The following is a 10412-nucleotide window of genomic DNA, read 5'->3' as shown; positions in this document are numbered from 1 at the left end:
AAAAAAAAAAAAAAAAAGAAAAAGAAAAAAGAAACAACTAGAGGGCCGGGGATTTAGCTCAGTGGTTCTGCCGCCTACCTCTCAAGTACAAGAACCCGAGTTCAATCCTGGGTACCAAAAAAGAAACAACTAGAAAACCATTGCAGACTACAGAAGCCTAAGGAGAAGTGACAACTAAATGCTAATTGGGCCCTTGGTAAGATCCAGGATCAAGTAAAAGGATATACAGAAAAAAAGTGAAGTCTGAATAAAATCTTTAGTTAATAGTATTATCCCAACATAAATTTCCAGGCTCTGGTGGTGTTATATATGAGAAGAGATTTATTTGGCTCATGATTTTCAGTGGGTTAAGTTCATGGCTAGCTGGCTGCCAGGCAGAAACAACACAGTGGAAGAGCATGGAAGAAGAAAGCTGCTCACACCTCGGCAGCCAGAGAGCAGAGAGAGAAGGGAGGACTAGGGAAGGAGAGATGCCCTCCAAAGGCACAAGCCCTGATGAGGATAGGACCCCGAGATCAGTCACCTTCCACAATCCCCACTTCTGAACACATGAGACTGCGGGGGACATTCTAGATCCAAACTATAACATTATGTAAGACACTAACATTAGGGAAAGCCAAGTAAGAGACAGGGAATGTCTGTACTCTTTGCAATTTTTCTCTAAGCATCATAGTTCACTAAAAATAATGAAAAGTTTTCAGGGAAAGAAAAATGTTGGGGGAGAAGATATAGCAGAGGAAGTTGGAGGGGGTAAGTTCTGCCTCCAGCCTTGGCAGTGACCCCTTCCCTCCTCTCCTCATCTTCGCAGGGTACATGAACTACAGTCCCTGAGTGAGATGCTGAAGGTGGAGGCCCATGACTCAGAGATCCTATGCTTGGAGTACTCTAAGCCAGACACAGGTGAGGAGGTTGTCCATACCCTGCCCAGACAGAGGCCTTCTCCAGGCCTGCCACTTACATCTCTTGTGGCTCTTAGATGTGCAGCCTAGAATCTTTTGGACCATTTGGCCTTTGTAGGTTTTGAGGAAGATGACTCTGTCCCTGCTTCATGGTTCATGTAGCTGAGGGATATGAGGCTCAGTTCCCTTGGGGCTGTAGTTTTGGGCTGCTGAGGGAACACATGGGCTGATAGAGTTCTTCCAATCTCAGGTCTGAAGCTGTTGGCATCAGCAAGCCGGGATCGGCTAATCCACGTGCTGGATGCTGGGCGGGAGTACAGCCTGCAGCAGACTCTAGATGAACATTCATCCTCCATCACTGCAGTCAAGTTTGCAGGTGGGCCAGGGCACTTGAGAGGCATCCTGCCCTTACATCACCTCCTGTTTCCATGAGAAGGATCCTACTTCCCAGTAGTGACTGTTGGACAGCAGTTGGGAGGCCTGGGAGGGGCATGGGATGACAGGTGGAAATGTAGGTTTAAAGGAAAGCATTCTGGTTTAATTGGTTGGTGTGCCTTGTGGAGTAGCCTGAATGGGAAAAAATATGGCACGAAGCAGAGGAAAGGCTGACCCTATGGTGGGAACAGTGGGAACAATTAGACCTCTCCTCCATAGCCAGCGATGGGCAAGTGCGCATGATCAGCTGTGGAGCAGACAAGAGCATCTACTTCCGCACTGCACAGAAGGTGAGGGTACTGGGCATCCCTGGAAGGGGAAGGGTTGGGTGGGGATCTCTACTGTCTCCTGCCTGAAGTTACAATAGGTAAAGGGAGGTGAGAGTAGGGCTCTGTGGGCTTGGCAAGACACTTGGGGAGGGTTTGCCACATACTCTACCCCTGCAGTGTGGAGATGGAGTACAGTTTACTCGGACACACCACGTGGTGCGGAAGACAACCCTCTATGACATGGATGTGGAGCCCAGCTGGAAGTACACGGCCATCGGCTGTCAGGACCGGAATATCCGGTGGGTGTCACTTTTTCAGGCCATCTGACCACTTCTCTCCTGCCTTGCAGGTCAGTTGTGCACAGCTGAGTCCTCAGATCTTTTTGTCTGGCCTCTGCCCCCTTGATCTTCCACAGTAAAGACATTGCCTCGCTGGCTGGCTCCTGTGGAGCTGGTGGGGTACCCCCAGGAGAACAGGCATGGATTGAATGCTAGCGGTTATGCCCCCCGGTGCACTGGACTTTTATTCCTCCTTTTATGAACAAGTGTTTTTCTTTACAGGATCTTTAACATCAGTAGTGGGAAGCAGAAAAAGCTGTTTAAAGGATCACAGGGGGAGGATGGCACTCTCATTAAGGTAAGGGCCAAGTGGGCTACGCACTGGGCCAGGAACTGGAGGAAAGACATCCAGGTAGAAAGGAGCTGGTACTGTTTGAGCTATGTGACTTGCTCCCCAGGTGCAGACAGACCCCTCAGGGACCTACATTGCCACCAGCTGCTCCGACAAGAACCTTTCCATTTTTGACTTCTCCTCAGGCGAGTGCGTAGCCACCATGTTTGGCCACTCAGGTGAGTGTGGCCCCAGTACACTACCCCTGGAACTCTACTCTCTGCCCTTAGTTTCTTGTGACCCAGCAGAGCTACCTGACCTCCCTTCCAGTTAGCCCCCATCTCTACTGCTAAAGCAGGATTTTGGTTGGGAATTGAGGGTGGCCCATAGAGCTTATTCTTTGTTCTTCACAGAGATTGTCACTGGCATGAAATTCAGTAATGACTGCAAACACCTCATCTCTGTGTCAGGGGACAGGTGAGCAGAAGCCAGTTTCCCTGAGAGAAGCCACAGATACCTCCAAGTACAACTCACTGCTGTCTCTGAGACATGGGCGTGGGTGGAGATTTCATGGCTGGACCTAACCTGGCCTCGGAGTGTGGCTAGGGTCTCCTTGCTCGTGCATGGGGAAGAGGACTAATGGTGCTGCCACCTCCAGAGTCCTGCTCTGCCCCTCCCTTACCCATCTCTCTGGCTCTGTCCCAGCTGCATCTTTGTGTGGCGCCTGAGCTCTGAGATGACCATCAGCATGAGGCAGCGTCTAGCTGAGCTGCGCCAGTGTCAGCGAGGGGGCAAGCAGCAAGACCCAGCCTCTCCTCAGAGGCCTTCTGGACCCAGCCGGTGAGAAGGGTGACAGGCAGGTGATGGGTGGGTCCCACTGGCTCCCTGCAATCTCACCGTTCCTTCTCCACACTGGGACCCACACAGTCTCGTGGTGCTAGCCTTTGCCCAGCAAGTCTTCTCTCCCTACAACCTTTCTTGTCTTGGACCCAGGCCCCAGGCCCCAGTGGTGCTTTCTTCTGGACCAGCTCTCTCCTCAGACAGTGACAAGGAGGGAGAAGATGAGGGTGCTGAAGAGGAAGGATTGCCAGCTCTGCCCATCCTTGCCAAGTTGGCCAAGAAAGAGCTAGGTCTGTGACTGTCTGGCACCAGCTGGCATAGTGGCTGGATAGACCCTCTTAGGGACTGTGGGGTGACAGTGCACAAGTTGAGGACATGGACATCACTGTGACCACACAGGGATGGGCTTGTGGGGCTCTGGCTTTAGTGTGGGTGAGGGGACATCTCCCATAACTGCCTGTTTTTTTCTAGCCACAGGGCCTGGCCCAGCCCTGCCTCGAAGCCTGTCCCACTGGGAGATGAGTCGGGTGAGTGGCCAACATCCAGATGTGCTTCCAGGGTTATAGCAGGGGGAGGGGGAGGTGACTGGGTGTGGGGTCTACCCAGGTGCTCCACGCTGCACTGACTGTATCCAAGGAAGGCCAGTTGGGATGAAGGAAGCCCTGTGCTGTCCTTCCTATGTTGGATGAGGCTGTCACCACTAGGGGAGGTGCTGAGCCTGTGTCGCTGCCTGGGTGTTCACCTGAAGAGTCCATGACACTAAGTAAGGCAGAGACTGGAGGTTCCTATGTGAGGGTAGGGAGGGCAGCTAAGAGCATAAACTCCAGAGCCACCCTGTCCTGCAGGTCACCCACTGTGGGAGGCCTATGTGCCATACCCCCCTTGGCTGGAAGAATGAGGATCGTAACAGTCTTCTCCCTAAGGATGCAGTGAACTAGTGTCTGGGAAGGGCAGGGCATCTTGTGAGGGACAATGAGTATTTACTGACAGCATTATGTGGTTCTTATGGTTATTCATCCTCCACCCCTTCTCCCACCAGGCCCAGGAGACAGCAGAACTCCTGGATGCAGCTCCAGCAGCCAGTGTGGGACCCAGAAGAAGGGGGCGATGGGCTCAGCCAGGTGTGCAGCTGAGTGTTCGCTCTATGCTTGACCTGCGGCAGCTGGAGACCCTGGCCCCAACCCCTCAGAGGCCTAGCCAGGACTCACTAACCATGCCCCGATCTGGAGCTGGGAAACATGGCCAGCAGGCCACTGAGGCCTCATGTGCCAGCCAGGTGAGCCAGCTTCCTCAGCTCTCTAGACACATCCAAAGAGCCTCAGCCAGCCTTGTACCAACAGCTGGGGCCCGAACTCGGGACTGACTGTGCTTGCTCTGTCCCTGTGGTGCATAGGCCACCTGATTCAAGCTAGGTTGTATTATTGGTATTGGGGTGAGAAGAGAAAGGTGTGGGGTGGAGGGGCAAAGGTGGCCCTTGCCCTGGCCTGGGTTCCTGGGATGATTCTGCTGTTAAGTGGGGCTGGAGGCTGGCAGCTTAGATGCTAATATAGTTTTTCTGGAATCTCAGTGTCGGTGAGTGCCCAGCCTGCCCTCCTGGTCTTTTTCCACAGAGCTGGAATATTAAGCTTCCACAGAATCGATGCATACCAAACCCTTGCCCACCTCCATGTCTCCCCAGGGCCCTCTTCTCACGTCCCTCTGTATGTTCCCAGAATGCAAAGTCTCCTCGGCTTCAGGCTTCTCAGCCCTGTTCCTGCCCCCGCATTATCCAGTTGTTGTCACAAGAGGAAGGGGTCTTTGCCCAAGATCTGGAGCCTTCACCCATTGAAGATGGAATTGTGTACCCAGAGCCTAGTGACAGCCCCACGATGGATACCAGGCAAGGGACCTACCCTGGCCAGATCTCCTGGGGCCCCACAGCTGCCTCCCCTTTTGAGTGTGGGCAGAAGCTGGTCCCCAGAAGCTTAGGACTTGCTCACCACTCACCACCACCTTCTCCCTAGTCCTGCTTGCAGGCAGGAGTCTAGCGGGCTGCTGTTCTTCACGGTCTTCTTCCCCCTGCTGGCCTTCCCAGCAGTGAGTTCCAGGTGCAGGCCCCAACCCGAGGAACCCGGGGAAGAGTGTACCCAGGCAACAGGGGCTCAGAAAAGCACAGCCCTGATAGTGCCTGCTCTGTGGATTATAGCAGCAGCCGCCTTTCTAGCCCTGAGCACCCCAATGAAGGTGAGGCTGCAGCCTGGTGGGAGGGGCCAGTCGCCTGAAGTGGGGAGGGAAGCCATGGTAACAGGTGTAGTGTGATGCCTCTCCCTCCCCACATCCAGACTCCGAGAGCACAGAGCCCCTGAGTGTGGATGGCATCTCCTCAGACCTGGAAGAGCCAGCCGAGGGTGATGAAGATGAAGAAGAGGAAGGAGGCGGTGGCCCCTTTGGGCTCCAGGAAGGCAGCCCTCGTACCCCAGATCAGGAGCAGTTCTTAAAACAGCACTTTGAGACACTGGCCAATGGGGCTGCTCCAGGTGTGGTCAGAGGGTCAGCATTTAGTCACTGCAATCTGCCCTTCCCCTCTGTGCCCAGCCAAGAGGGAGGGGCAAGCAGTACCTTGGGGTTTCCTTCTAGAGAAAGCAGAACCTGGGCCAAGGGCTTGGCTTCTGCCTCACTTCATGATCTCGTGACTCTGACAGGAGGCCCGGTGCAGGTCCCAGAGAGGACAGAGTCTCGGAGCATCTCTTCACGATTCCTCTTGCAAGTGCAGACACCCCCTCACAGGTATGGAACCCTTTCCCCACAGCAGCTCAGCTCTCTTGACCTTCCAGCGCTCCTGCCTCTCCTCTCCCCTCCCCAGGGATGGCCTAGAACTGACCCTCTCCGGCTTTGTTTCTGTCCCCTCTCCTAGTGCCTCTCTGGTGCTGTGAGAGCAGCTCACCCTCTGGCTGGGAGGAGTGCTGAGCCTTCTCTCCTATTTCCTCCTTACAGAGAACCGTCCCCATCTTCTTCCAGCCTGGCAGTGATGTCGAGACTTGTTCAGGTACCACAGGCATCTGGTGAGCAGCTGAGAAGCAGTGGTGCCAGTCCCCTGGGAGCACCCCTGGAGGTGGAACCATCCTCTGGCAACCCTGGTTCCCATGAGGCAGCTCCTGTGCTATTGCCTCGCCGTCGTCACAACCCAGACAGCAGCCGGGTCCCCAAGAGAGTGGCCACAGCCAGCCCCTCAGCTGGACTCCAGAAAGCCCAGTCTGTGCACAGTCTGATGCCACAGGGTGAGGAGCCTGGAGGGCTCAGCTTCAGGGAGCAGGGAGCATGGAAGGCATGGCAAGCAGGGCAGGGTGAGCCAGGCCTGGCCCTGGAGTGGGCATGTGCAAGGTGACAGCTTCTCCCTTGCTGATTGCCTGTGTCTCTTCTCTGCAGATGAGGTACCTGCATCAGGGCCCCTGCTCTCACAGGAGAGGGAGACCCTGCCCCAGGCTGATGGACGTCCATCTCGGCCGCACTCCTTCCAGAGCCCCACCACCAGTTCTGTGGCCAAGATGGCCCACAGTATTTCTGTTGGGGAGAACCTGGGCCTAGCAGCTGAACCTCAGGCTCCTGCTCCACTTCGAGTCTCACCACTCAGCAAGCTAACCCTGCCCAGTCGAACTCATCTGGTCCTAGACATCCCCAAACCACTGCCTGACCGCCCTACCCTGGCCACATTCTCACCTGTAACCAAAGGCTGGGCCCCTGGTGACACAGAGCAGCCTGGCTCCCTAGCAGGCCTAGGAAAAGCTCACATTCCACCTGAGAGGCAGGCCTGTGTGGGGGAGGGTACCACTCCCAAGCCGAGGACAGAGTGCCAGGCTCATCTTGGGCCCAACAGCCCTGGTGCCCAGCGACTGCCAGTCAGCAGCCTCCTCCGACGCCCTGAGAACTTGCAGCCCCCACTCCCTGAGAAGACTCCCAACCCTATGGAATGCACCAGGCCAGGGGCAGCCCTGAGCCAGGACTCAGGTGTGCACAGCTCCCTAGCTCCCATCTCCTGCTCCGTCCCTCTCCCTGTCTTGTCAGTCACCCTCTGTCTACACCCCATTTCTATGTGTCTAGCCTCTGGCATTTTCATCTTCTCTATTCCGGTCTCAGTTCACAAGTCACACCCCTCATGGTGAGACTCCTGCCAGCCCCCATGATCTTGTGACCTACCTACCCCTGCAATGCCTTCCGGACTCTGGGTCAGGGGCTCGCCCTATCCTCTGGACCTTGTCTGTGTGCTGCTGGTGGACCGGGGGAGGTTTAGAAGGGAAGGAGCCAGAGGAGTAGGGGGCAGGGGGCAGTGCTGAAGGGTAGGCCTCTCCTGCTATGAGTGCCCCTGGGTGGAGAGCCCTGACAGAACCTGCTGAGCCTCACGGAGCTATGTCTGTCCCCTCAGAACCAGCCATGAGCCTGGAGCAATGTGAACAACTTGTGGCCGACCTCCGAGGGAAAGTGCACCAGGCCGTGGGGCTCTACCGCTTGGTGAGTGTTGGCACCAGCTGGCAGGAAGATGGAGCATGTCAGCAGTGCTGAGTGTAGGGCAGCTGAGTGTCTAGGATAAAACAACTGGAGCACTCACAAATGCCCTGTGTGGAGCATGTGAGAGAGGCTGGAGGCTAAGCCAAGCGTGCTGAACCAGACACCCACTGGTGAAGCATGGAGACCTCAGCCAGGAGGCTGGGGGGTAGAAAGACCAGGTCCTCTTTTATGCCTATTGTCCCAGTGCAAGTACTAGTAGTATCTTTTTCACATCCACAAATGTTTGGTCCACACTATGAAAGAGAAAGTGAAGCCTGTGCAAGCTGTCGTGAAGGGTGGCTGGCAAGCTGTAACTGTTCTGTAATCTGGAAGGACTCTCCTCTGGGTTCCCTCCGAGGTCTGAATAGACCCCACAGTCCCTGGTCATGCTTGCTGATCTTGCACTGTGGAACTCCCAGCCAGTCACTTCTAGGGCAGACTGCAGCCAGCAGAGCCGTGAGCCAGCCCTTCAGAATCCTCCAACTCACCTCTGGGGGGGTCTTGTTGCAGGTGGCCGGCTGCAAGACACCCTCAGCGGAACAGAGTCGAATCACTCGGCTCCTCAGAGACACCTTCTCTTCAGTGCGGCAGGAGCTAGAAGGCCTGGCTGGGACTGCACTGTCCAGCCCAGGCAGCAGTCCTGGGGCTGTGGGAGCTGAGCAAACACAGGCCCTGCTGGAGCAGTACTCAGAGCTGTTGCTTCGAGCTGTGGAGCGGCGCATGGAACGCAAACTCTGAGCTCCGGAGCCTGTCCCAAGTGAACACTCCCCATTCCAAACTGGTTCCTCCTCTACTCACTGTAACCTGCGTGATGCTTGGAGTGGACGGAGGGGCCAGCACTCAGTGGGGAAGCAGCTTTCCCAGCTGCTCCTCATGGGGCCCTGTATTTATTAATTTATTTCCCTGACTGTGGCCTCAATTCCTTGGAACTCCTGCCTCCACAGCCCCTGCAGGTGGCTCCTGGCAGGCAGAGGTCTTGAGTCTTTGTCATCTTGGTGCTGTGAAGGGTAGGAGGGCAGCCTGCCCCTTCTGAGGGATGCCGGGAAGGGCTGGCCCTCTCTTCTTAGAAGCCATTTGAAATTACTTCAGGGATCAGCTCATAAACAGGGTACTCCATGGGGTAGAGGTGGGCGGTAATGTGGTACTCAGTGCCACTAGCCAAAGGTGTGCCTTCACCTCTACTCCCACTCCCGTCCCACACAGCTGCATGCTGCTGGCTCCCAGAGCAGGCTTTATTTCTCCCAGCTCCTGGCAGCTCACCCCAGCCATCAGGAGAGGAGTTGCTATCAGGACCTGAGCCCCCACATTCCACTCCCTTCAGCTCCTGAGAGCCCCTCCCCTCCTGGCTGGAGCCTGTGGAGCCAGCTGTGGGATGTTGCTGCAGGACAGTAAAGCCCTCTGCTGGGCAGACACAAGCCGGCTTCTAGCCTTTCCTCAGCCCCTTAGCCTTCCTTATCCTCCTGTCTTGGTCCCCAGTGAAGCCAAGGGCCACTGCATCCCAAATGACATTGTCAGAAGCTTGGGTGGACTTCCCCTCGTGCTTTAGAGGCAGCCAACCCACCTGAGTACCTTGGCTGTGGGTGAAATTAGTCCTCCCCACACAGCTGGGTGCTCATTCTGGAGTACTTGGTTGGCTGTTGTGCCTGGGCCTCTCACATTCTGCTTCAGCTTTACCACCCTGCCTGGCTTAGTGGAACTATCAAGGCACAGAACGGAGTGAAACACTAAACCCAAAACACTGATTCATAGTGGCCCACAAACACCTACCTGGTCCTGGTAGAGTTAATCTCCACAGAAGCAGTGCTGGCAAGGAGGGAGGCACAGGGGCCAAGAGACAGTGGCAGGTGGGAAGTGGCACAGGGAAGTGGCAGAGGTGAGGGGACAGATTAGCATTAAAGGGGCAGTTGTTAGGGATGAAGGGAAGGAGAGGGCATAGTAGGCCTGCAGGGTAGGACTAGGCAGCCAGCAGATGGTGTAGTCAGGATGAAGAACGTGTCTCTGGGCCCCCTGCTTCCCTCTGCCCCACGACAGCTGGACCACTGTGACCATGGGTTCAGGCCCCACAACCCTGCATGCACTCAGGCATCGCCATAGATGCTATGAAGAAACTGTGCTCGAGGATGCCTTGTGCAGGCCGAAACCTGCCAATCCCACCTGCACAGCCATGCTCAAATCCTGGACCCCAGAACGTTCGCGGCTGGGGGTGGAGCTCCACATCAGTAGCAGCCCACCACAACTAGGCATGTAGGCTCGGCTCTCCAGGGCCAGGTGCTTAGGGAGCCTCAGCCCGTCTTCCACCAGCGGAGCGCTGCATTCCCGCTGTGCTTCGGGAGAAGGTAGTCGCTCTTCCCCTTCTCTCTTTCCGTCGCGGCTGGGGTTCCGTGGCCGGCGACGCGCCCCCTTGTGCATGCCTGAGGTCGCCGCCGCCGCCGCCCTTGTCCAGACTCGACCCCACCCCCTCCCCGTTTTGAGAGCTCCTTATTTATAACTTTTATACTTTGTCGGGACTGCGGCGCTTGGTTCCTCTCCCCGGCTGCCAGGGGCGGGGGCTCTTTTTAACGTGTCCGTTTGTACTGATGTATGAACTTGTCAATAAACAATCGTTTGTTAACTCTGGAATGGCAGCAAGCGCGGCCGGCTGAAAGAGGGCGCTGATCCTCACTGGATAGTGAGACCCGGAATCCGGGACGCTACGCGAGTCGGGGCCGTGCGGGGTATTGAGAGCCCGGCTGGGCGGCCGGGGCGGGGCCGGGAACAGAAGCCGGAGCGGGAAGGGGCGGAGTCACGCGTGGGGTGCGTCATGGCGGCGGGGGCTTTGGACGCAGTGCGGAGGGCGTTA

At 56.1% G+C, this 10412-nt stretch overlaps 1 protein-coding gene across 3 annotated transcripts in view; it reads left to right on the top strand.

Annotated features, from left to right (window-relative positions):
• Mapkbp1 (mitogen-activated protein kinase binding protein 1) overlaps nucleotides 1-9677 on the top strand; it is a 49666-nt gene extending 39989 nt beyond the window's left edge. Inside the window, exons 12-30 of one of the 3 annotated variants that reach the window (XM_010624753.3) lie at nucleotides 809-900; nucleotides 1150-1275; nucleotides 1554-1624; nucleotides 1781-1902; nucleotides 2164-2239; nucleotides 2340-2451; nucleotides 2626-2689; nucleotides 2918-3052; nucleotides 3206-3342; nucleotides 3530-3579; nucleotides 4092-4328; nucleotides 4765-4931; nucleotides 5127-5275; nucleotides 5374-5568; nucleotides 5734-5818; nucleotides 6026-6309; nucleotides 6458-7036; nucleotides 7452-7537; nucleotides 8084-9677. In XM_010624753.3, the coding sequence (XP_010623055.1) occupies nucleotides 809-900; nucleotides 1150-1275; nucleotides 1554-1624; nucleotides 1781-1902; nucleotides 2164-2239; nucleotides 2340-2451; nucleotides 2626-2689; nucleotides 2918-3052; nucleotides 3206-3342; nucleotides 3530-3579; nucleotides 4092-4328; nucleotides 4765-4931; nucleotides 5127-5275; nucleotides 5374-5568; nucleotides 5734-5818; nucleotides 6026-6309; nucleotides 6458-7036; nucleotides 7452-7537; nucleotides 8084-8311 (2995 nt within the window). In that variant the 3' untranslated portion in view covers nucleotides 8312-9677. Of the gene's footprint in view, nucleotides 1-808; nucleotides 901-1149; nucleotides 1276-1553; nucleotides 1625-1780; nucleotides 1903-2163; nucleotides 2240-2339; nucleotides 2452-2625; nucleotides 2690-2917; nucleotides 3053-3205; nucleotides 3343-3523; nucleotides 3580-4091; nucleotides 4329-4764; nucleotides 4932-5126; nucleotides 5276-5373; nucleotides 5569-5733; nucleotides 5819-6025; nucleotides 6310-6457; nucleotides 7037-7451; nucleotides 7538-8083 lie in introns of all 3 variants that reach the window. The other 2 variants (XM_010624752.3, XM_010624751.3) reach the window with 2 other exon arrangements.
• Nucleotides 9678-10412: the final 735 nt, after the last annotated feature.

This window comes from Fukomys damarensis, unplaced genomic scaffold (genome assembly GCF_012274545.1).
Source record: "Fukomys damarensis isolate Sample0158 unplaced genomic scaffold, DMR_v1.0_HiC HiC_scaffold_17, whole genome shotgun sequence".
Taxonomy (NCBI): Eukaryota; Metazoa; Chordata; class Mammalia; order Rodentia; family Bathyergidae; genus Fukomys; species Fukomys damarensis.
The sequence above is the reverse complement of the archived record's forward strand: the minus strand, read 5'-3'. Positions and strand labels throughout refer to the sequence as shown.